The sequence below is a fragment of the Limulus polyphemus genome, unplaced genomic scaffold, assembly GCF_000517525.1.
Source record: "Limulus polyphemus unplaced genomic scaffold, Limulus_polyphemus-2.1.2 Scaffold375, whole genome shotgun sequence".
Taxonomy (NCBI): Eukaryota; Metazoa; Arthropoda; class Merostomata; order Xiphosura; family Limulidae; genus Limulus; species Limulus polyphemus.
Window position 1 is genome coordinate 561,883 of NW_013665985.1, and position 26,986 is coordinate 588,868.

Below are 26,986 nucleotides of genomic sequence, written 5' to 3' on the forward strand. Positions count from 1 at the left end.
GACGACGCTGCTATCTTGTTTATCGTTTTTGAGAGTCTCTGGACTCGGCTTTTAATTGGCTTTATATTGTATGGTTATTGCTGTTAACGGTTGCTGTTTTTCGACCAAGATAAAACTTATGAAAGAAGAGTCAAAATGGGCAGCGTAGTTTGTTCTGGTGTGAAGAATTTGCGTATGGTTGTACCTACAATTGTTTTATTTGGAGTGGCACCTCATTATTATATGGTTTGGATGCTATGGCGATTGGTTTCTCTTGCCCTACCCACGTATATATATCAAAAAGGGGATGATTTTTGTTATTCTTTATATCAGCGTCTCGTTTTATTCTTCTTTGAAAACCTCACGGGTACAGAGGTAATTTATTTAATTTAATTGTTCACGTTTATTCATATATAAATTATAATTGAATGTTATTGTTACTGATGGTGATAGAGAGTGGAGTAGATTTGATTTTGAACTTGACGAAGTTTGAATTTTTAACTTGTTAAGACTTAAGTTTTTTAGTTACACCTACAGTTACACTTACACTTAATGCATAATGTCCCAATTTCAGTATTGTAATTTGTACTAGGTAACACACTGTATACATAATACAGGTTTTTGTAGAGCTAAACTTAAGAAATTGAATCCAAATTTATGCAAAATGTTAAACTTGTACTGAGTTAAAGCTGCAACATGCCTATTCACATACATTTAATTTATGCTTGAAAATTATTAATGAGAACAGTAGATTAGGCCTGTAATGACAAACTAATCAGTTGACAAAAATTCTTTTTTATAATATTTAATTTGAATATGCATTGTTTAGTTTATTGTATTCAAACAACATACACATAAAGACAATAACATATTATTTATAGAAAGCAAGTTATAACTGTTAGATATGAATTGATCTAATAAAAAAATGTCAAAATACCATTCTGATTTATAGTTGGTTTAGCTGGAGTATGTAATAATTAGCCGGGCATGGCCAGGTGGATAAGGCGCTCGACTCACAATCTGAGGGTTGCGGGTTCGAATCCGCATCCCACCAAATATGCTCGCTTTTTCAGCCGTGGGGGCGTTATAATGTGACGGTCAATCCCACTATTCGTTGGTAAAAGAGTAGCCCAAAAGTTGGTGGTGGGTGGTGATGACTAGCTGCCTTCCCTCTAGTCTTACACTGCTAAATTAGGGACGGCTAGCGCAGATAGCCCTCGTGTAGCTTTGCGCGAAATTCCAAAACAAACAAACAAACATGTAATAATTAATGAAAATGAAGAGCTTCTCAGTTGAGTGTTAAGGTGAAAAATTTATATAGCAAAATTTTTAAGGATGGTTAGTGGTTGTTTAATTCTATATGTTATGAATTAATAATATAATTAATCCATAGTGGTATGTCAGATTGAAATAAATAAAAATATAAGATTCATTTAAACATACTCTTTTAATACTAACTAAACTTACTACAATAATACTTGGTATTATCTAGCAAATGATCTTAGAGTGAAAGATTAATTATGTTTAATACAAATTGCATGATTATTAATTTTATCAATATTGTGAACTTTATTCCTGATGTTAGAAAGACATGTTGATTCAAAAATTCAATTAAAGACAAAAATAATCAAAAAAATTATAACTAGAGTACTTTCAAAAGGTAGACCTTTCTTCATTGGGAGAATTAGAAGAAATCATCATGACTCCCAATTTTATATGTGACTCTCAGTTTCTAAACATTAAGGATTTTAGAACCCTAAAAAATTATGGACATCTTGGCTAGGAACCTGTACATAACACAAACTTATCAGGATAAACTCTTGTAAACTGTGTAAAAATTATAGCATCAAAGAGCCTTTTGGCTTATTATTGGGATTAATATTAAGAATATCCTAACTCCCATCCTCCCTCAAAAAACAAAAATCACTAAATCCAACCCTCTTGAAAAAAAGACGAGTAAGAAATGTTTTAGTTACTGAAATTATCCAGAGAATTGACAGGATAAAAGCCTCTGATTTATATATGCTGTATTCTGAAAATAATAGGATGAGAGGTCACAAATTTAAGATTTGGAAAAGACAAGCTAGGCTCCAGTTAAGACAATTATATTTTTCTGAGTGGATGATTGAATTATACAATGAGTTGCTATTGTTAGTTTTGAATGTCAACATTTAAGAGGGGGAATTAGTTAAGGGTCTGTAGGCCCTTGTTGTCCTTAGATCATGCAATGTAGCAAAAAAAAATAAAAAAACTGTGAATGAAATATCATTGTGCAATTTGTTTAATGAACTAGTATGGACCTAAGTATCTGTTCCTAAAAATTACAGTTTTAAAAAGTTTTTAATCTGGAAAGTCATAGTTTCTTCTTCTCTAAATGACACTTTGTTCCACAGATTTACACCTGGTTGGAGAAGTATAAGAGCCTCAATTGAAGATGTTTTTTGGCCTTTCCAACTCCTAATTTTATGTCTTCTTGTCATACTTCCTATGGAAATTAACAGGAAAACAACAACTAATTTTTGAATCATAGCAATTCCCTTAATTTTGAATGCTTTAATTAGGCCTCTCCTGAGTCCTGACCCATCTCTTTTCAAGGAATGAGAGATAAACTTGTCCTCATATGATGACTCAACTTTGCAAAATCAAAGGATTCTAAAATTATTTTATGCAAATATGAATGTTTAATTTATCCCTTTATTTATTTTTTTTTTTCACTCATTGTACAGTGGTTTAATTTTTAGCATATTTCTATGTTTGTACATTATATTGAAAATTTGGCCAATGTAATAATGCTGATAGCTTTCTGTAACAATTCATTTTAAGTAAAATAATCCAATATTTTAATTTCATAAGAGAGTTGATGCAATAACTAAGTGAAAAATGTATTATTATAAAAGAAAACATAATTAGTTTAGTGTTTGAAAAGTTGGAAGTTAATACAATCAAATGTAATCAACAGTAGTGAAGCAACTTAAAGATACAGTTTGAAAAGTTCCATAATATTTAGTAGGCAGACTTTTTCCTATATCTTCTGGTGATTTTCATTTTGTAACTGTTATTTTTGGTGGTACTGTACTGGAAAGTTACTGGAGTACTGTTCTATGACAAGACATCAACTATGGATATTAGTGAGTACGGTAGGCTAGGCCTGTAATGACAAACTAATCAATTGCATGTGTTTTTTATAACATAATATTCAATAAAGATAGGTTGTCAGGAGGACTTCAGGCTAAATAATAAATTCCCATTAAAAGGGAGAAAATTTGGTGGATTATGGCTCTTATTTTATTTATATATATATATAGGGATATAGTTATATTCATTTCTCGTGTTTGTATGCATAGGTAACATTTTTATTATGAATAAATTAGTGTGATATTTCTTGTGGTTTTAATACATTTGCCTTAAAGTTGTTAATATAGTTATCATTTTAAAGGCATGACTTATTTATTGTGTGCAAAATTCATTGAGCCCAGTTAATGTAATACTTTCATTTGTAAGGTAGAAGATATATTACATTACCAGGAATTATGTTGGATGTAGTTTGAAAACACTGAAGAATCAGGTATTCTGCTAAAAATGTTAGTGACATTTCTTTTAATGTTTTACAATCACAACTTTATACAACAGCAGAGTTTTATAAACTCTTGAAGAAAAGAAACAAGTTGCTGCTATAAAAAGTATGCTGTTTGTTCATGTTAGTGATGCCATGTAGAGTTACTAAAGCTGTTAGTATTTCAGAAATTCACTTCAAACCAAACCACTATTTAATTGCATTGTTTCACTTTATAGGTGATTCTTCATGGTGATGGGGACGAGGTATTACGAAGAAAAGAAAGGGTGCTTTATCTTGGCAACCATCAAAGTACAAGTGGGTAAAATGATAATGTCATTGTTAAAAAGAACAGATATCTACATAAGGTTCTCTTGTTGGGAAAGCACATAACAGTTTTAAGCAACCTATAAAAATTGAATCAAGATTATTTTTACATTAAAGAAAATACAGTATTGTCTAAAATATATTACATTTTAGATAGAAATAAGATCTCTGAATGTAGTATAAGCTGCATCTTTCCATATTCTTTTAACACCATACATATATGTCAGTATAAAGTTAACATTGTAGGCTAGTAATAAAAATCAGTATTTTATTCTACTGTTGATGTGATATGTTTCAATTTCCAGATATAGAATCAAATGTATATAAGATGGCATATTGAGTCTTCTGTATAAAATTGCAGAACCCTTCATGTAAGGTGTGGAAGACATTCATAATTAGATATGCATAAAGTATTGTTAAAAATACTTTTATGTTTTAACTTGGTTTGAAACCTTTCTCATAGATTATTTTATATTGATTTTTATTGTATTATCGCACTTGTAAAATGATTGTATTTTTCTTGAACTTGCAAATCTAGTATTCATAGCTGTTGACAATATTGATATAAGTTGCTAATGTTAATATTACATATTATTAATTGAGAAATAGGAAAGTTGGAAAATATGATGGTTTCATTTCTTTTTAACTATTCATATCATTGGCAATCTAAATCCAAGATATCACAGAACAAGGTCAGAGTGTTTCTTTTATCTGTTGGTTTCATGAGTTAGGTGCAAGGTTTAACGTCCATAGTCTATGACAAGAATATATTACATTTCAGTCGAACAAGCTTGCACTGTATGTGGCTTATATCTGAAACAGTTTTTTAAAATAGAGGTGTCATCTTCTTTTGATCTAACAATATATTTATGTATATAATAACAAATACTACCTTTTATAATATATATTTGACCATTTACTCTCCTGACCACTTTTTGGTAGTTGAATTTATGCAAAGTGAAGCATAAGTCCTTTGGAGATTATTGTATTTCTTTAAAAAATATTCCTAAATTTTGCTGTACAAAAAGGTAAACTCCTGCTTCTAACTAAAAACAATTTAAATCCTGTACAAACTATAATACTAACACTTCTAAAATGATTTTTTATATATGCAGTATAAGATTTGTATCAATTCAGATTACCATGGCTAATACTCGAGTATAGAAGCACATTACACTAATATAATAATAAATTGACAAACAACAATTTATAAGCATAATGAAGTGATTTATTTACTTGAAGAAGACAAACAAATGTTCTGTTGAAACATGTAGTATATTCCTCCAAAAATATATATCACTTCATTATGCAGTGTTTGCCAAGTTATTATTACTATAGCTAATAATAAAACATTGAGACATGACTGCTACTAGGACTTAGTTTTTCTTCTTTGCTATGCATTTCACCCACATTTGTATGATTGACTTAAACTTTGTGTTTGATACAGATTCAGTAGCCATAGTGTGTGTAGTAACCTTACTTGTATTAAGAAAAGTTAGAAGTGCTCTGTGGGAAAATACATCTTGTTCAGTTCATCAAGTGATTATATACTACTTCTTCTGTACAGTTCATCTTGTAAATAAACTGGTACACAAACAAATCCTGAAATGACATATCAGATTCATTGTAGGATCATGGGCAACTTGTGCTATTGCATCCTTCTATAAGAGGAGTCTCTGTATCATTTGGAATGAAGAGTTCCACCTGATTGCTACTTCTTGAATAGGTCTCAAACAACTTAATGGGTCCTGTTCTTTCTGCTTCTCTTGCATGGACACCCAAGCAGTGTTAGACTTGTGTAAAAAACCTGCAAGGGAATGAGCATTAGCAAGCATACTCAAAACTTGTCACATTGTGAGACCTGCTTTGATTGGCAGATGAATAGTGTGAGCAAAACATGCCATGCTGTATGCATCCAATCTTGAGACAGCAGATACCAAATTTGTGGTGCTATCATGCACAAAAGCAAAAACATCAGGGACATCCCATTCACTGGTAATGTTATACAAGTCTCTTGCAATGTTCTCAGCAGTGTGGCATTGTTGGGTGATTTTGTATCTCCCAATCCTTTGTCATTCCATTGACAGCAACTGCTGGGTAGGCATCGTACATTGCTGAAATTCAACGAGCACAAGGTTTTGAAGTTCTTTTATGGTTTTATTGCATTGCATATCATACAAACACACAGTGTGATTCCAAATGGTGGCAGAGCTTGGAACTAGGAAAATTGGTTCCACATAGTTCAAAAATTTACAGAATGAACTACTCTTTACCACAGTATGGTCTGAGGTACTGGTAAATGATTTCATACAATAAGTCTAGGATTTCTTCTTTCTCCACATTTGGCAGAGCATGGCAAACTCTCATTCTGTTTGAAAAAATTCCCAATGCTCGTTTGTTTCAGACCCAATGGTCCATTCCAATCATCCTTTACTCCTGGGTGTTTATTGTTCATGTGTTTTCCCAAAGTTGAAGTGCTACTACTGGAACAGGCTAGGATACTTCCACAAAGTGAGCGTTTTGCCTTGCTTCTGCCTTCTTCAGCAATTGGCTCAAAATATTTCCACACATAGCTTTTCTTTTTGGATGTCATATATTCTCTGATAAAAGAGAACATTGAGAAAGAAATGTAAACTTGATATGAAATGATAAAAAATAGTTCAAAATCACACTGAGTGATATAGTCTAAATGGTAATAATGTTAAGAAGTTAGACTTCTGACTTGTTGGTAAAGCTTCAAAAGAACACTGAAGTGATGGAAATATAATATTAAACTTAAGAATTAGAAAACTCTTTAACTCTTAGAGTCCTGGACAGCTTTTGATTTGCATCTAACATGAGAAAGGTTGTTCCTACAGAAGTCACAGTCAGGAAAATTTCTTCTTACGTTTAATTTGTTGTTCAACCCTAATCATGCCAGTAACATAATATGCTAATGCTAATATGTAGTTCTAGACAGTCACTCAAACAACGAAAAAGGTGAATGTCTTATTTTGAAAATACTTTTTATTCTTGATCTTTATAGTTTCATGAATGGACAAAAGCATCACTGTATTGTAGTTGTCGACTTACTTTTCTTTAAAAGGTTTCTTACCATGACATAAACCATCTTACTACTTTGCCATTAGTTGCAATGCCTATGGTCCCTCCCTCACTTTAGAGCTGGATATCTTACAGCAACCTTCAAATGAGCGTCATAGTCTAATGTTATTGCTTGGCCAATCACATGCTTACAATTTCTGTCACTGATACACAGTTTATGTAATTAGGTAGAACAATCCATTATGGTACAGGTTGCAGTACAACCCAAACCATATAAACCAATGGACTTTGTGAATGCGCGATGACAGGTGCAAGTTCAGAGTCGAGTGTACGTTACCCATGGAGCTGTTTGCTGCATTGCATACAGGCTTTGTTCATAACATTACAAGCCTCAGTACGCAAGCTGACAACTACGTAGCGTAATGTGTTTAGTACACTGTTTCCAGTAAACAACAGCAGTACACTATCACTGGTGGGGATATGGCTCATGGTAATATCAGAGAGAAAATAATACATGGAAAACAAAACAGTACACTATCACTGGTGAGGATATGGCTCATGGTAATATCAGAGAGAAAATAATACATGGAAAACAAAACAAACATGTAGCAAAGCTTTGGTGAATTTTTTTTTTTATTTCTTAACATTCACAAAACATATACAACATTCTATTCCCGATGTTATAACTTAGATGACCTTGGAAAGTTGGAATGCTGAGAAAAGAAAAGAATGTATGCAGTTTGATGATAGTTATCGCTTTGATGGACTTGGGTAGTGATTTTGGAACTGGGTGATAAAGTGTTGGGCGAGTACCCAGTGTAAACACTTGTTTAGATGGTAAACAAACTTGCATATCAACAAACATCCTTCTTTAGGATGTGAAATGTTCAGACTTTAAGTACATCCACACAAAAACAAGTTCCAAAAAGGATATGTAATGTTTACATTGTATAGAAACTCACACATACCAATCATGAAGTGTGTATATAATGTTTAGGATGTTAACAAACTCTAGGGGGGATATGCAATATACAGCTTCTAAACAAGCTCATAAAAAAAAACAAATCATGAGAGGGATTTTCATTTATTTATCTTCATTTAGCTCATCAACTATCATAACATGGAAATAAGATGAACTTCTGGATGCAAGTTGTAATAATGACTATTATATACTTCTTTATATCCACCTGGTGGCTTATTTTAATACTATTCACAATACTGTACATACTTTCTTGACATGTTTTTTAAAAGTTTCCAAATATTTACCAATGTGACAAAAAATTTTATATTTATCTATTAAACTTTTAAAATTTTCAGTACTCCAATTCTTTGTCTAGCAATACAAAAAATTGCTGGAAATGTTCTTGTCCTTAGACGTAACAATAAACATGCATTTCTGGTTTTTAGTTAGTGTCTGTGATGTTTTGTTTTGTACATGTAATTATTGTAATGTAAAGTACATATATAGTAGTGATGTATAAATCATCAGGTTTTCAAAAGTACAACTTCTGTTTTTCAGTAGCTCCTTTTTAAAACTTCATTCGATTATGTTTTTGTCATTTTTAGAAAGCTTAACTAACTGATAAAGCATTATAACAGTAATTGAAATGACACATGAACCTGATATTAATTCAGCACTAAAATACCTTAAGTATATTATTCTGTTATACAGAAACCATTTTATTTTTTCAAGAAAAGGAACTGAAAGATCTCTCTAATTCTAGAGTGCTGAGTTTTCTAAGTCAGTTAAATAAAACAATAAACAAGTTGTCCAAAAGAAGATTTGATAATTTAAAATTGATAAATAAAAATCAGTAAACAACAAAAAAAAGAGTATAAAAAGTGCATAAAAGATTAGCAAATCTCAAAATAATGTTTCTAGCTTAAAATGGTTTTGCTTTCTCTTACTTGTAATTCTGGAATTTTTTAGATTTTTTTTTTTATTATAAGTTAAATATTTTTTGTGTGGGTAGGACGGAATTACTGATGTTGCTATGCATTAAGTGAAAGAGTATAAGTTTTGGCGAAGCATGTTCATAAATTACATACTGTCTAACTTACAAGTGAAGTAAAATAGATTCTGAAGTATACTATACTTAAAACTTGTTCATCTTTTAGTTAAATTTAACAATGTTTAGATATTTGGGGAAATATTTTTACACATATTTGAATTTTTTTTAAATGCTTAAAATTTGATTCAAATTTGTAAATTCTGATCCAGTCATAATTTTTAACATTGTAATGGGTAAAGTCAGTTTACTGTTATGGTTTGTAGTTGTTTTTAAGAGATTTATAGAAATGGTCATTATTTGTAACAAAATTTAAAGGATGTATTGTCTTGTTTGTAGTGGACTGGATTGTGGTTCATATGTTAGCAGAAAGGCAAGGAAGCCTAGGCCATGTACGCTACATCATGAAAAACTCTTTGCAGGCTGTTCCTCTTTATGGGTTTTACTTTTATGAGGTAAAACTTACTTTCAGGATTATTAGAAAATATTAAATAAAATTACTATCATATTTTCTCTTACATAGCTTTACTTATTATATGTAAAATATGCTTGCTTATTTTTCTTCAGAATTAAAAATTGAAAATGTTTTGATTTACCTTGACCATCATTCACCTTTAGAACAGATCTGCAGAATTTCATTCACCATCTTTGCTTACTTTTGATTCTAGGGCCATGTGAAGTTTTCTGAAAAATTTCAGTACTCTCATTCTTTTTCCAGCAAGAATGAAAATTGTTGAAAGTACTTTTCCTTAATGGTATAAATGTGAAGAGGAAAGTTCAGCATGCACACTTTTTCAAAGTGTAATTGTCAAAAGTATAAAATCTACTTTGAAATGGGTTTCAAACAATAACATGTATTTTGCTGTTATTTGTTACTATGGGAAGCAACTCCAAAAAATAAGCATGCTAAATATAGTAGCAAATGCAGGATTGAGCACTTGCAACATGAACATCTAACAACCATACCCAGTGGATCTGTAATTTATCTCTTGAAACTTTACAGTACATACAAATCCTAGCATCGGCTGCATGAAGCAATGAATTAAATCTGCATCTCTACTTAGCTGATTCTGTACCTACTTCTTTGTAGTTGTAAATAAATATATATTCTAGAAAGCATGTCACATCAGTGGTGAATGAGAAAGGTTGTTCAATAAAATAGAAAAAATACCCTCCTCCCCTTCATTCAGTTACTCTCATTTCCAGAGTTCATTACACAAAGCTCAGCTCAGTATAAGTGTTATCCAATGTCACAACTGCTTCCGGCTCTTTCTCACATGTTGTCATCCTTAAAGGTAACACAATGTCCAATGCCATGTAATCTACTTGATCTGCAAATTACTTTTTAGTATGAGTGGCTTCCCTTTAAGGGTCTACTTAAACAATAATGATGACAGTGTAAGTGTCTTGGGTTGATGTAACACACAAAAATATGTGAAATTCATCCAAAAACACTTGAAAAAAAGCAAGTCAAGATTCTTCTTTAGCTTAAACAGTTGATGATATCTTATAAAGTCTGCAAAATAAAGCAAATTGACTTTACTCGCATTGTATCATTTTCTTTTAGTAGAACCAATGTAACCTTACTGACAGCAGGGACTAGTAAGTTTGTGAAGAACAAAAGATGATTGTAAAGTTAAAATTTGGTCCTCAAATTTAAAGAAAAACTAAGGTGACAATTTGGTTTGAAAACACGGTTTAGCTGTATGTGCGGATATACCTTATGAATGACCTATATGGGATGTGTTTTCAGACCTATTTGTTGCCTTAGATTTTTCTTTAAACTCAAGGACCAAATTTTAACTTTACAAATGTCTTCTGTTGTTTACAAATTTACTTTGTCCCTGCTGTGAGCAAGGCTACATTGGATCTACTAAAAGAAAATTATTAACACGTGTGAAAAAACATGCTAACACATTGCATCATTTTATTCATGTGCTTTAAAAATGAATTTATATACAGTGTAACCTAGTAATGATTCTTCAGTGAATGAAATTTAATGATACATATTCTAAAAAAAGTGAAAATGTGCCTGCTAAAGAAACTTCTATTTATGCTCACAAAACTGGAATACAACTGCAATATTAACCTTCTCACTGATAATTAACGTTGACGTAACTTGTAAGTGGCATAACTGTGTAGTATAAACTCAGTCATTGATAATTAATTTGCTATATTTCACAAGTGGGTTAAAGTTTGAACTTAATCCATCATATGTGTTTATTAAAGTAGATATTCTACCTGATGTAATATTTACAGTATTGATGTACATTTTTGCAGATTTGCAAATGGTAGTTCCTAAGAATTATCAAGATTTTTCTAAGTTGATGTGAAATTTTGTAAGATTACCAATGGTTCTAAGAATTTTTTTATTTATCTTGTTTAGAGTTATTCCATTTCAGTGTGCATAAAAAATAATATATTATGAAAGATTAAGTTTTTAGAAAGAGGTTTTGTGTGGTAGTTAACAAGTTTTTTAAAATTTAACAAAATTAATTTACTTACTGTAGTTTGGAGATGACATTTCAAGCTGTTAGCACAAATTTTCATGTGAAAGATTTCCACTAACAATTCTGAACATTACGTCTGGACTGCTGCAAGTGGATGAAGCTCGTTAAACTATCCAAAATGAATAAAGTTTTTTATTATTTGCTAATATAATATGTTCATCATAATCTCCCAGAAAAAGAACCTAGTGTTCCACAAATATTTTAATTATGAAACTAAACTGTATGTTTTGTTGATAGTAGAGTTTTTATTAAAGTGTCAATAATATACAAGATAAAATCATTACTTGAATGCCTTAGAAATTATTGAGTAATGAAATAACATATTTTCTGATATATTTAATGTTTATTAACATTACTTTTTTTTAGCATGGATGTGTATATGTAAAAAGGGGCAATTTCAACCAGTCCAAAATGATGAATGACCTTAAATATTTGAAACACAAGAGAATACCTGTAAGTATTGTCATTGTTAATTTAGTAGATAAACAACAAACCCAATTCTCGTGTGATATATAGTTTTACTTTAGAAATACATATGGTGTTTTACATAAGCAAAAACTTATCAATAAGATTTAATTATGTATTTCAACTTCCATGAAGTATATTAAGAGTGTAATTGAAATTTTATTAGTTTGAGTGAATACATTATTTCAGTAAAGATGATACTATTGCTAAGGAGCTTTTATGCATCTTATGCAAATCAATAAATTAATCGTGATCTAAATGATTAAAAATAACCACCTATACAAAATTGTGAAAATAATTAAATTAATTATCAACCCATACTATATTTTTTTAACATTGAAAGTTTTCTGGAAAATACATGGAAATTAATATTTCATTGTTACTCGAGTTTACATTTTTTTTATAATCCTTCTAATTAATCACATACATATCATTTGTGAACATAAATTAGTTATTGCTGTTAGTATTATTTCCATAAGTATATCCAGGAAAAGTATGTACAGTTCTTTATGTTGGAGAGACACACAAACTGACTTTTGTACCCTTTTTTCTATCCATAAGCATATCAAGGAGCAAAAATCGTGCTGATTTTTTATGTATGAGATCAACTCAATTATTTTCAAACCAATGTTGAAATAAGATCACTGTGTAAGTTGGTTTTAACATGATCAAAACTATATAACTTATTGTTTGAGAAAAACTTAATATAATGATTCATGGAAAATTTTGTTTTCTAGAGAGGAAACGTATCGTAAAATAACAGTTTATACTATGATATTTTTGAAATTCTTTGTTTAGAAATTTATGTGGATTTTATCATTTCAGACCTGGCTTGTGATTTTCCCTGAAGGAACTCGGTTTAATCCTTTCTTGCCACAGTTACTTGAGAGAAGCCACAAGATTGCTGAAGACCAAGGTACAAAGTTTGTTATTGTTTTACAATTTTTGATATACATATTTTATTTTTTAAAATATTTGATTAGTTTGAAACTTGAAGTAATTGAAATGGTGTATTGTATATGATTGTCTTTATGCAAGTACAAAGTATTTTTAAAATGCTGGTTTTTAATGATCATTAAGAGAAACTGATTTAATGCTTTTTCAACTTTCCCTGTTCTATTGTCCTTCTTTACGCTAGGTAATATATCATTTTCTTTTATCAGTGTTATTGTTCAGGCGCTGACACTGTTTTAGCAAGTTTAACTTATTTCACTTTGTCAGTGTTATTGATTAAGGAACAGTGGTCTTCACATTGCTCTGGAATAGTGTAGATACACAATATGATGTATTCATTACTATTGTTGTTCTTGTAGTTTTCAATAATCTCTTGACTCCTGAAAATCATGACCTCGTATAGTTCTAGAACAGCTTTGATACACAGCATGATTTAATAATTATTGTTGTTGTTCTAGGTATATAGATGTTTGAGTGATCTCTTGATTCCCAAGAACCGTGATCTTCACGTAACTTCAGAACAGCTTTGATACACAGTATAGTTTAACCATTATTGTTGTTATAGGTATACAGCTTTAAATCATCTCTTGATTCCCAACAATCTTGTTCTCCATGTAGCTTTGGAACAGCTTTGATAAACAGCATGATGTAATCATTATTGTTATTGTTCTAGGTATACAGTCTGTTGAGCAACCTCATGACTCCCAAGAACAGTGATATTCATCTAGCTATGGAACAGCTTTGATACATAATATGGTTTAATAATTGTTTTTCTAGTTTCAAAATGATCAACTTCCCTCTCTGCACACAGTAACTGTCTTGCATACTTACTGCTGGAGATTTTGTACACACCACTAGCTTCTAGGTATTCTTGTTCAGTGCTGCCCTCTATATGTAAAAATACTTTCACATGCCACAAGACTTGAGCTTCCACGTACCCTATGATCAACATGGTTCAACTGTGTTTTGCATGTAAATCATCATGGGACAACCCTCCACCAATAGAAGTGTGACACACCCTCTATTTGACTCTACCAAACAATCACTTCTTGTTTGGCAGTGCTCGTGTCAAGACATTTTTCACTGTGCTCTTCAATCGTGATTTTTTTTAACTTTGTGCATTTAGAAAAAATTTTTTGGAACTGATTTATCCTTTATTCCAAAATAACTCGACTGTAGAATTATTAGCTCTTATCTGCTGTGAGATTGATTGTTATAGGAGTCAACCTTCTTCTCCATGAACATGCTGAACCTATTTGGAATGACGAGGAACTGGACAACCTTTTTTCCTCCACCTGATTTGGCCATGTCTTCCTATGCTCCAATATCTCGTCTGAGGCGCTGTCATCGGTTTGTTCATCGCGGGGTAGTGTATCAAATTTGGGGCGCTGCCCTTTGGGCTTGCTTTGGCCTCATATGTCTTTTATACAGTGGTCAAGGCTTTTGGCCAACATATGCATGCATGCTTGGGGGTTACGCTTACATCTCTATGTGGACAAATGGCTTCTGTTAGCTCTTTCCGAACAGGAGTCCACTCATCCCACTCATCTGTTGCTTTTGGAAGCAGGTCATGTGGGTTGATTAATCAGGTTGAAGAAGTCATTCCTTATACCTTCCCAATATCTTGTCCAATTGGGGTTTTTTTCAGCGCTCATATCAGTCAGGCCCAACCTTCTCCCCTCTCAATTCTCAACACCCTTACTGCTCCTCTATTACTGCACGAAAGTTTCTATTACTTTTGGGGATGTGGTTTTCTATGGAAGCCCTTATCACCTTGGACTGAGTGCACATGAGATCTCTTAATGGGCTTTGCATGACTAGTGGAACCTTGTGCAGTATCTCTTGGAGGTCCCTATTTCTCTTCCTTCTACCCTTGTCGACGATTTGCATTGATGGTTAGATGGCACACATGTCAGCGTGTTTTCAGCTTCCTTGACTTTACAAACATCTAATTTGAACCAGTGCTGCACTCAACATACCATGTGACACACAAAAATCAATGTTTATCTGTGTTGTTTTTTTATATTTACTTTTAAACTAACAAATGGAGTAATATATAGTTCTAAAATTTGAACTATAATTATCAGTTTGATACCAAACTTATTGACATAAATTCATGAAATAGTAGTTCAATAACATTTTGAATGCGAGTCAACAAAAGAGATGACATGATCTTTCATCTGTGGCCCATCTCGAAAGGGTTAAGACCTCTTGTGTCTAACATTGGAACTTATAATCATGTCTTGGCTGATTTTATGGTGGAATTTAAAAACATATACTATAAATGAATGCACCTTGAAAGACAGTTTTGAATTTTCCCAAGAAATCCAACAACTCAAATTTTGACATTGCGAGTTTTGACACTGAGTTTTTGTACACCAATATACCACTGGAAGAGACAGTACACCTGAGTGTGGAATTAGTGTTTAAAAACAACTTCAGTGTTGTGTCTATACTAAAATCGCTTTTCTAGAAACTGGTGCATTTTGCCATCAAAGATTACACTTTTTATTGAATGGTAGGTTTTATGATCAGATCAATGGAGTTGCTATGGGTTCAACACTTGGACCTTCCTTAGCAAATTTGTTCCTATGTAATCATGAAAAAAGATGACTGGAAAATTGTCCTCAACAGTTCAAACATTTCTATTACCACAGGTATGTAGATGATACCTTAACTATTTTTAGTAATTCTGATCAAACCCTCCAGTTTTTAGCGTACATAAACAGTAGAGATAACAGTATAAGGCTTACTGTAGAACATGAACAAAATCACAAAATTCCCTTTTTTGGACACTCGTAAGTAACAAAGATGGAAAGTTCCTATGTGAAATATGTCAACAGATAGCTTACTCTTAAGGTTATAGATAGATATGTAAACTTTGGTGGAGGGCTATTTCTGCATGATAATTACATTATGTACTAGTGCAGTTCATGTCAAAACATGTTATTGAGGTGGGAGATAGTTCAAGGTTGGTGGTATGTGCAAAATCTCAACAGCAGGTGTGTAAGATGTAGCTACTGTGTGTAGAGGTAAGTATCTATCAGAAATAAGTCTTCAGGTAAGGAAAATGTTGATGGTATATGGTCTTTTGAGGCATCTCTTTACTCCCAAAAACAATGTTCATTATTTAGCTTCATAACAACTTTGATTCACAGTATGTTTTAATAACTGTTGTTAGTCTAAGTTATACAGCCTTTTAAGGCATCTCTTGACCCCGAAGAACAGTATTTGGTCACGTGGCTCCAGAACAGCTTTGATATACAGCATGATTTAATTATTATTGTTTTTTATTTTTAAGGAATACAGCCTTTCAACCATCTCTTGACCCCCAAGATACGTGGTCTTCATTTGGCTCTGGAACAACTAAGGAACAGTTTTGATGCACTTTATGATGTGACAGTTGTCTACTCCAACACCAAAGATAAGAAAAGTGGAAAGAGGAAGCCTGCACCATCAATGTTTGGTGAGATATTGCTTTCCCATGTTTTTATTTACAATCATCAGATTGTTTAAGTGGTATGAGTGTGTGAAATCTAGATATTAAATCAAATTTAGTGTATAACAAATAATATAAAACTGATTTATATTTTCTTTTTGCTACACTTATTTTACACACTTTAATACATAGATTGCAGATGCCAAAGTGTGCATGTTAGTATCTTTTGTTTTTACAGTTACATTCAAAATTTCATTAAACAGCTTTATTATGATTGCATATTGGTAAACTTGGCATTAAAACATGTTGATAATTCAAATTTTATTATTATATAAGTTTTAATTTCTTAGAAAATATTCTATTAATTGCTCAACCTTCATTTGTCTTCACTCCAAATTACACATTTTGGGTTTTCTTTTAACCCATATGAAATTTTGTAGGTTTTCAGGGAAGTACACTGATATGTACTGCCTCCTTTTGGGATTCATGTTCCTGACCTTTTATTCCCCCAAACCCTTCTGTTTCCTGTGATCTATCCCCTGTCACACTAACTTGTTGTATTCGTCAACTTCTTAGGCTGGTGTATTTGGACTTAGCCATGGAAGGTCACCATCTCCTCAATGTTTCCTCTCATCAACTTTGTCATATCACCATGTCTTTGGCTGCTCGTTTTTGCCATTCATTTTAAGAAATCGTTCAGGGTGGAATGTGTACTACTCCATATTCTTTTGTTGCTCATTATCTACACTATCAGGTGGATGTTTTTCTCCCTCCCCTGGTGATTCAATACACATTATTCATTTTAGATCCTGCAATTTCCCAAAAGTAAGGATTAAGTGGGAAATAAGAGGGAGCTAGCTACACCAATATAGGTGGAACAATACTATTGGTGGAGGGAGGTCACATGCTATATATATGTTCAAAAGTGGTGCAAAATCGGTGGGGGAAAAAAAAAGACTGCTGTGCATAGTGTTAAAAGTTTTTACCAATGCTTAGTGGGCAGAAAGAAGACTGAGATAGCTTTGTGTCAGTGGAGGTAAGTACCTTTTGGCAATACATTTTCAGGGTAAGAAAAAGTTAACTTTTATGAAGCAAACTGTTGTAGTAATGTTTTCTCTCATTACAGAATTTGCTGTAGGTGTCTGTCCTCAGGTGCACATCCATGTGTCAAGAATAGATATTAAAAATGTTCCAACAACTGAAGAAGAGTTAAAACAATGGTTGTTTACACTGTACCGAAATAAAGATAGGTAAATAGCTAATTTTGATGTTTATGAAATTGCAGGTGAACTTATATGATGTAAAGAAATGGTGAAATGTTTCAATCAGTAATTGTTTTATGCTTTAATCCTAGTAACAAACAATCTTATAACACCAAATTTGTTATTTTTCTTTAATTTGACATTCAATATTTTGTTTTACAACTTCTTTAGGAGCATTTCAATAAGACACAAACTGTAACTGTAATGCTCCTGAAAAAGCTGTAGCAAAATGTTGAGTGTCCTATTAACCCTTTTGCAATGGGTTGGGGTCTAACTGTGCATGTGACAGTGTTTTAGCAATTTATTAAGTAACTATATATCAATAAAATTGGCATAAAGATGTTGCTTATATTTCAAATTTTAATATCATGTCTGTTTTAATTTCTTAATTCAAAAGAAAATATAAATAAAAGTAAATATTGATTTGTGTGTGTCACATAGTACCTCCTCATGTCTTTTTGCTCAGTTTATATTATTTTATGCCTACTATATACATCTACAAGTGGTTAATGAATTAGAAACATGAATTTTATATACTGGCAAGCTAGAATATAAACTTAGAACTTCCCACCACTTTGATTTGCTGAGAAATCAGTGTATCTAGCAAATGAACTAGAGTTGTGCCTCCTCCTACTCCATTCTTTCCAAACCTATTGCTTAGTTCCACCTACTTTTCTTAAGGGTCTATTTATAACCAATAGAAAGGACAAGTTGTGCTTTACCTGATTCTGACAGTTGTTTAAAGAGCTTGGAAGAGAATATTATAATTTTGCCAAGACTGTTGAACAGTAATGACTGAGTTGTTGCTCTGAAAGGGGATAAAAAAATTGTTTAACACATATATACTATATTTATAAACCCAAGCAAGTTACAGATGTTTTGGGTGTACTAGTAGAGTTATGTAATTTATCTTTTAGTTTAAAATGTATATTTGAAGCCTACAAAAATTATATTTTTTTACCATCCACTCAAAAAAAAACAACAAAAAAACGAGGCTTAGTACTAAAGGCACACGAGGGCAAAATATTTTCCTATCACTATAATTTCTCATAAGTACTAGAAATCATTGTTTTTTCTATGTAATTTTCATTTATTTTTCACATTTTAAGAAAACTAACTAAAATTTAAGCATTTATGAGTATTTTTGATAAGAGTTAACACAAAGGATCACATATAAAGTGTAATAGACTTAAAATAAGACCCAAAACCCGAATGCTTTCGAATAGTTGACTATTCTTCTTCAGGAGAACAAAGGGTGACCTTTAGCCTGCGCAATGCAATATATAGTAGGACGTGTGATGTCATGTCAAGCATTTATGAGTAAATATATATGTATGGTAGCCGAAATATTGGTGTAGTTTCCAAAGTATTGGTAATACAGTTAGATTTGTACTTTGTATATGATTCTGTATATATATATATATATATATGTTTTAAATGATTATTACTTACTTCAAGGTAAGAGCTAGTAACAACTCAAGGTGTTTTCACAACTGTAAGGGAACTTCTAAATTACACTAGCTGCAAAAGTAGGAATGTTTTCCAAGGAAGACTAGATTTATAAGGCTTGCGAAACTAAATGAGTGTAATAAGTAGTACCAAAACTAGAGTTTTTATTGGTTGGCGAATAAGTGCTGAAATGGGAAATAGGATTTTATAAGTATCTGCTCAAATAACATTTTTTGTACACCTATGCAGCTAAATTCCAAACAGCCCAAAAGGATTACTAATATTCAAAGAATTGCAATGTTTATTGTATCAGCACCAAGCCATAAAATAAATATTTTGTCAGGTTCAAAGTGTAGTGTTTTTACTCACTCAAAGTCTTGTTGTGAACACTGTAGGATACATACATAAGCAGATAAATTACACATCCTGTTGTTGGCATAAACTTATACTAAGTGCAGCGTGATTACTCTGAATTTTCCAAGAAGATATTGTAACCTGTATGATCCGATACATTAGTCATCCTGTTCTCAGAGCAGGGGTCGAGTCAACTATCTTTTCGTGTGTGCTTTGTTGCTTTCAGGAGTATCGTATTATAACGGTGTCACGTAAACAGTCTACTGACACAAGTGGCGAGTTATTGGTTTATTTTCAGCAGGGTTCTACTTTAGTCATTGACAGTAAAATAAACACTGCAAATAAATGTAAAATGTTAAGCAGTTCAAACTTGTAAGAGAAATACTTTGAAATTTTGTGACCAATAATAACGAACAAAGGCACAGCTGCTCCTTTTATTTCTAATTTTACAACTTGTCTTTTCATTATACTTTCATGATTTGTCTACAGGCTGAAAACTCAAGTATATCATTAAATAAATGGTAAGATATAGTTTTATTGAAAACAAAGGTTTGAAATGTATTTAGGAAGTTTTAAAGATTACACAAAAGAAATGAGACTTTTGGGATGAAGAATAGTATTTTTAAAATAAAAATCACTTCTACTCAGACTAGTAATGAAACAGACTTGATATATTCACAAACAAATCTTTAATAAAAATACTCCATTAAAAAAATTTTATTTTTTGTACAAAAGACTTGTAATGTTTATTAAAGGCATATCAAATTTTGTAAAGATGATCAAACTGAATTTAAAGTTATAGTATAAATACTCAATGTATGCAAACGTGTAAACTCGTGTATATTATACCGAGCCCATTGCAAAAGGTTTGTTGTTGTAAGGTCGTTTATTACTAGTATTAAAATATCTTTTATACACAAATATGCACTACAGAAATTAAGTAGTTTTATACTGTTGAAATAAAGACAGGTAATGTAGCTAGTTTTAATATGTATGGTAAATTTAGGTAATGCAGAGAAATGGAGAAATGTTTCAGTAACTGAAGAATGGTTAAAACTCAATAGTTTTATACTGTATAGAAATGTATACAGGTAATATAGTAAATTTTTATTCTTATGGTGAACTTAGTTGATGTAGAAAATGGTCATTGATAACATTTTTATAATGTTGCCTCTGTAATAAAGATACACACACACTCAAAGTTCTCAATGCTTTATTTTTGTATTTTCAGAATACTTAGCAGTTACTATGATAACAACGAACAACAGCCTTTAGTTGATGTTTTTGCTCATGGACAAAAGTCACCTACTACTTCATTCTACACCATTAGTTCATTCCTGTTCTTCATGGTACTAGCTGTTCCATTCATTGTGACCCCTTTTGGTCGTAGCCTGTACTGGAAACTAGTTACCTTTGGATCACTTTCTGGATACTTGTGGTTAGGTGTTAAGTCATTAGCCTAATATACTAGGGAAAGTAGTATGAATGTAGTTTTTCTGGTTACTGTTGAATGTAGTATTTAGGTTCATGACACTTCTAAAAATTGAAAAACATTTGAACTGTTTACATCATAATGAATTCCTGAAAAGTCAGAATATACAGTAGTTTTAGTGCATGGACAATATAACTAAAGTTTTCACACATTTTACATTGCAAAGGAAATTGGAAGCTATTGATATAAGCCTATAACCTTTTTTTTAAATTTCATAAATCCTCTTAGAAAATTTTGCTGCCTTTTCTTTTGAGCAATACTTCCACTTTATTCTGCTTTATATTCCAATATAACCCAACACTAATTCTAACAAAACTAGATAACCAGCTCTTTGATTGTCTACTGTTATGCTCTTCAATTGTAATTTGCAAGTTAACTTGTCCTAGAGGTAAAACACAAATCTTTAAGCATGTCAATCACACTGAATAAACAATATTAGAGTTGACAAATGATGTGTTTAAGGGTTTTTCTTTTTTGGTTTGTTTAGAATTAACAAAAAGTGACTGGTACATTTATTGTAAGTTTAATAAGTAAACTGAATTAGAAATAGAAAGATAAGAAGAAACAATATCAAAACTAATGTTAGAAAACCAGTTTGAAATATAATAAAAATATGAATGAAATGTTTATTTCTTTCTATTCAGGTAGTGGTGGAACTGAGGTTTTGGTTTGTATCACTTGTGATGTCTGATGTGCTATTCTGTTGTGTAGTTAGTGGTATTACTGAAGTTTTAGTTTGTATCATTTGTGATGTTTGACACACTATTGTGTTGTGTAGTCTGGTATTATTGAGGTTTTAGTTTCTATCATTTGTGATTTCTGACAAGCTATTCTATTGTGTTGTCAGTGGTATTATTGAGGTTTTAGTTTCTAACATTTGTGATGTCTGATGTACTGTTGTGTTGTTGCAGTCAGTGGTATTACTGAGGATTTAGTTTGTATCATTTTTAATGGTTAACTGTTCTGTTGTGTAGTCATTGGTGTTACTGGGGATTTAGTTTGTATCATTTGTGGTGTTTAAGTATTCTGTTGTGTAGTCAGTGGTATTACTGAGGATTTGTATCATTTGTGACAGGTCCAAAAGATAGAAGAAATATAAGTGTCAGGATGTGGGTAAACTGATAATCTTCATAGTGCAAAAAACATGAAACATAGGGAGATATTGTTGACTTACATATGCCTTTCATACCAGTAGTTCATATTTTATTTTTTTATGTGTTTCCTACTGAATCATAAGGTAACAGAACCAAACTTTAGTCCTTCATATTATTTTCTCCTACTAACATAATAAAAACCCACTTTAGTTTGGTGTATGAAGTAATTATTGTATTACTCATATTGAAGCTATTCTTAGTCATATTCTTTACAGCAAACATTCATAACATTGTAAGGCAACTTGCTTACAGGGGCACGTACTGCAGCATATCTAGATTCCTGTTGTAAGGTCAGTGCAAAAGCTAGTACCTTAACAACAGCTGATTTACAATTGCATTAAGTTATACTACTGCAGTAGCTTTATTAATTAAGCTGGTGTATCTGGTGATTTAGAACAAGAATTGGTTTATCACTGCTGTCGATATAGATCAAGAGTTGGTTTATCACTGCTGTCGATATAGATCAAGAGTTGGTTTATCACTGCTGTCGATATAGATCAAGAGTTGGTTTTAACACTGCTGACGATATAGATCAAGAGTTGGTTTGTTATTGCTCTTGCTGTAGAGCAAGAACTAGTTTACCATTACTGTGTAGAATAATAACTGGTTTATTACTATGGTTCGATTTAAACAAGAACTGATTCACCATTGCTGTAAGTTTAGAACAAGAGTTTGTTTACTGCTTTATTATTCAGAACGTTAAACAAAACTGGTTTGTTACTTTAGTAGGTTTAAAACAAGAGCTAGCTTAGCTCTACTTAAGGCTTAAAACCAAAATTGTTTACTACTGTAGCAGTTTTATAAGAAACACTGGTATATAGCTGTTTTTGGCTGAAAGTTAGGAAAAGATTTGGTTTACAACTGCAGTAAGTTTAGAAGAATAATTGTTTTTTTCTGCTATAAGGTTAGAAGGAGCTGGTTTAACATGCAGTTTATAAGAATAGCTGTTTTGTCTGTTATAAGGTTAGAAGGAGCTGGTTTAACATGCAGTTTATAGGAATAGCTGTTTTGTCTGCTATAAGGTTAGAAGGAGCTGGTTTAACATGCAGTTTATAGGAATAGCTGTTTTGTCTGCTATAAGGTTAGAAGGAGCTGGTTTAACATGCAGTTTATAAGAATAGCTGTTTTGCCTGCTATAATGTTATAGAAGGAGCTGATTTACCACAACAGTAAGTTTATAAGAATAGCTGTTTTATCTGCTATAAGGTTCAAAGGAGCTGGTTTACCACTGCAGTTTATAAGAATAGCTGTTTTGTCGGCTATAAGGTTAGAAGGAGCTGGTTTAACACGCAGTTTATAAGAATAGCTGTTTTGTCTGCTATAATGTTATAGAAGGAGCTGATTTACCACTGCAGTAAGTTTAGGAAAAGTAATGTTAGAACAAGAGCTGGTTTACCATAGCAAGTTTAGTATAGTACTTGTAAGTTTAGAGTATATCTTCTGCTAACATACTCTTGGTTTATTGCAAATATAAGAAATATAAAAAAACTATTTTGAAGAATCTGAGAAATAGGGCACTTCTAAATACATAGCTAGTGTTAGTGCATTTCCAAACAAATGGTGGTCACAAAAGATATATTTAAAATGCTTTTACTTAACATTATTAAAACATGATCTATTTTATTATTGGAGCCCACGATTTTTGTAGGAATGTTCTTTTTAAAATTAGAAAAAACTAGATAAGGAGTTAAGTAACTATGCATATTGAATTATCAAATATTGTCTTTGCTCAAATTAGTATGTTAGGATTAAATACTAACATGTGAACAATAAAAGAAAATTATTAGTGAGAGAAAATACCTAAATATGTTAGTCTTGTCACATCTGCTTTAGATTAGTTTAACTACAGGTAAAGACTATATTCAGCCATGAGTTAGACCACTTCAGGTGATGTAATTACAGTGTGGAAAATAAAAATTTTGATTTTAGATTTGCTTTTATTGAAATTATATCCACATTAATTCACAAATAATGAATATGATAAGGGTTAACTGCCTGATTATTGTATTTAAAAGCTGAGGTGAAGATTCTGTTTACAATTTTTTTTTTTTCATTAAATTAACTACTTATGAGATTTCCTTATTTACAGTTATAGGTGGTAGAAATAAAGAACACAACTACATGTTCTTTCTTTGATTGAACCTATTCTTGACTTTATTTATTTAAATCTATAAATAGTAAAAGTATGGAAAACATAGTTAAATATCTAAAAATTCATTTCCATGTTTATTTTATGTAGATGAATACATATAAGTAATAAAACAGAACAGCATTAAGATGTTTATAACAACTTATTTCCTGAGCACAATTTTATTTAATTTCATAAGTGTTAAAACTTTGTGATGTTTGATTAATTTCAATTTTAGTTAATCTTATGATTATTTGATTCAAATCTCTAAGCAGTATAACCAAGGGATATATCAATTATAAATACATTTTTCACCTAATTTCATTATTAAAATGTGTAAAGCTATAAACAATAGAACCAGAAGATACTGTAGTTATTACTATTATTTAGTTAACTTTAAGATTAATTTATTTAAAATCATATTATGAGAATGTCCTACGTTGAAGTTAACCTGAAATCTCAAAAAAGGGAAGTTTTGAAGTTAAACTCAGCATAATTCTACTAAATAATACTAGACATCTGATTTATTATTTACTGTACTCAACCAAAGTGTCTTAATTTAAAAAAGATATGTTGCATTCTAAGAAGAAATCACATTTTTGAACCTTCAGACAAAAATTACCTTGACAGAATTCTTTCAAATGTTCTGTATTAACTACATTGTTTTACCTGTTACTTCATTTGAGAGCAACATAGTACTGAGATTTGTTGTAAAAGATCATTAATAAGAATTACACAACTTCATTCATACAATGGTCAGAAGTATGAAATGAGTTAACTTTTTGATATTTCATAGTTTGATACATAACACTAGGAAAATATAAAACAAGAAAACTAATAACAAACATTTTTGGAAGGTCTACCTTCTTAAAGTACTCATGTTAATGGGTTTATTGTTTTGTGAACGTAGACTTACTAATTTTCTTTTAAATTACTTATGTTATTACAACCTGGTTTAGGAGTGACATGAGTTTGATTACCTCTTATTTTCAACAAATATTCATTTGTTTAGTTAATGTTCACATTTAGTATAAATCAAATACATTGTTATGTAAATGATAAGCTGTAACTTCATGAACTTTGAATTAAAGTGCTTTGAAAATGTGTTATTCATGTAGCAGCATGAACTTAAAATTTTAAGTCCACATTATCATATTTACTATTTTATGTATAATACAAGTTGTATGTGTGAAAGGTTCAATATGTGAAAAAAGAAAAGCCTAGTAATTTTGTATTTTTACTGTTAAAACATGCATAAGTTTTTTATCAATATGAAATATATTTCTTAATTTAGGGACTACATGCTGGATTTTCTTTTTAGAGATTAGATAAACACAGTATTATACTCCCCTACTTTCCTTAACAAAGTTATTTTTTTCTGAACCTGCAAAAATGGATGATTTAATTTTAACTTTTTTAAATATAAGTAAAAATTTAAATATTATGTTTTATTTCAAAATTGATATTTTAGCTCATATCAATATTTGTAATGCTGTGAATTACCATGATAAAATTTTCCTTAATATTGAAAAATGCTCAGTTAGAGTTGTGCAGATTTTTTTACATGTAAATAGAATGCAGAAAAAGTTTTCATTTCTGTTTGTATTTGAAGAAAATAAAGTTAACCAGCTACAACTAGATAAATTAGATGCTACTATATAAAAGAACCTTTTAGCTACATGTGATAAAATAAAGAAGTTTCCAAGCTAATACTAAGATATTACTGCGGTTATCATTAATAAATTCAGCTACTGTAGTTATTTGAATTTCCATCAAAAAGGAAACAAAACCAAAAAGTATGTTTGATTGTTTTTTGATGTTTCACTGCTTAGATATAATATTTATATATAAATTGTGCCTATTGATATTACGAAGTAATCAGTTTACAGAAATTTATAATTCCAATATTTGAAAATCTTAAGCAACATGTGTCAAATTTTTATTTATGGAGTAGAATTGATTGTGTTTTAACATGTATATGTTGTTGTTTCATTAAGTTATACTTTATATATTGTTAAAGTGGTTTTCAGTTGTTTTTTTGTCATAAGAGTTCTTTTTTATATTTAATTTTATTGAGTACCTACCACTAGAAACTTTGTATTCCATTTTAATTTACCACCACCAATGACAAATCATTCTGAAATTGTATAGTTACATTTATTTGACTAAGCATTAAAACATACAAAAGTTCATTCAACAGAAAAAATTGTCTTCAGTTCCTTTGTTTCTCTTTTGAAATATTAAGTTTGGCACATGACAAACATATATAATACGGAAATGTAATTCTACTTTAGAAATGGAAATATTTTGTAGTACATATTTTATAAATGTTGCTATCACTTAATGCATAGTTAGAAAATGAACAGTACTAAAATCCTAATACAAACACAACGAAAAAACACAGAATTTGATTATAACAATATAGAAACTAAATTTATAAATTTCACATATATTAATATTTAAACAGAGCTTTGTCACATCCCTATTTTGTCTCCTAAATAGAAAAGTGGCTACGTCTCCAATCTCTTTTGTCAGCTACATAGAACACTGGCTGTTTCTGTAAGTTGTGTAGAACACTGCCTGCATCTGTAAGCTGTTTTGGAAACCATGCAGAACACTGTCTGTAACTTTTATCAGCTATGTAACATTGGTTGTATTTGTAAGCTGTTTTGCCAGCTGTGTAGAACACTGGCTGTATCTGTAAGCTGTTTTGTCAACCATGCAGAACACTGCCTATAAATGTTATCAGCTATATATAACATTGGTTGTACAGTACATACATGAAACATACATAAGATTTAAGTATCTAACTTTATAAGGCATCTTTCATGATGTTTTGTTGCAGCACTATTGGTTCATATAAAATATT

General features: G+C 31.1%; 1 protein-coding gene across 2 annotated transcripts; it reads left to right on the top strand.

The window, feature by feature from the left end:
• Positions 1-26,323, top strand: LOC106457802 (1-acyl-sn-glycerol-3-phosphate acyltransferase epsilon-like). 2 transcript variants are annotated; one of them, XR_002610254.1, is made up of 9 exons: positions 1-354; positions 3,772-3,850; positions 9,250-9,365; positions 11,787-11,873; positions 12,711-12,801; positions 16,141-16,305; positions 17,405-17,528; positions 20,575-21,607; positions 21,663-26,323. XR_002610254.1 is itself a non-coding variant. In XM_013917251.2 (8 exons), the coding sequence occupies exons 1-8, from the start codon at positions 136-138 to the stop codon at positions 20,804-20,806; spliced, it is 1,113 nt and encodes a 370-aa protein (XP_013772705.1). In that variant the 5' UTR covers positions 1-135; the 3' UTR covers positions 20,807-26,323. The 2 variants fall into 2 exon arrangements, 1 of the variants encoding a protein (XP_013772705.1); XM_013917251.2 differs by having other exon boundaries at positions 20,575-26,323.
• The last annotated feature ends 663 nt before the right edge of the window (positions 26,324-26,986 follow it).

What these genes read in the sequence shown, in the direction of transcription:
- LOC106457802 (XM_013917251.2), top strand. Translation starts at nt 136, where the DNA reads ATGGGCAGCGTAGTTTGTTCTGGTGTGAAGAATTTGCGTATGGTTGTA. An exon ending in AAAACCTCACGGGTACAGAG is followed by an intron (nt 355 to 3,771) that starts GTAATTTATTTA and finishes TTCACTTTATAG; the next exon opens with GTGATTCTTCATGGTGATGG. An exon ending in TGAAACACAAGAGAATACCT is followed by an intron (nt 11,874 to 12,710) that starts GTAAGTATTGTC and finishes TTATCATTTCAG; the next exon opens with ACCTGGCTTGTGATTTTCCC.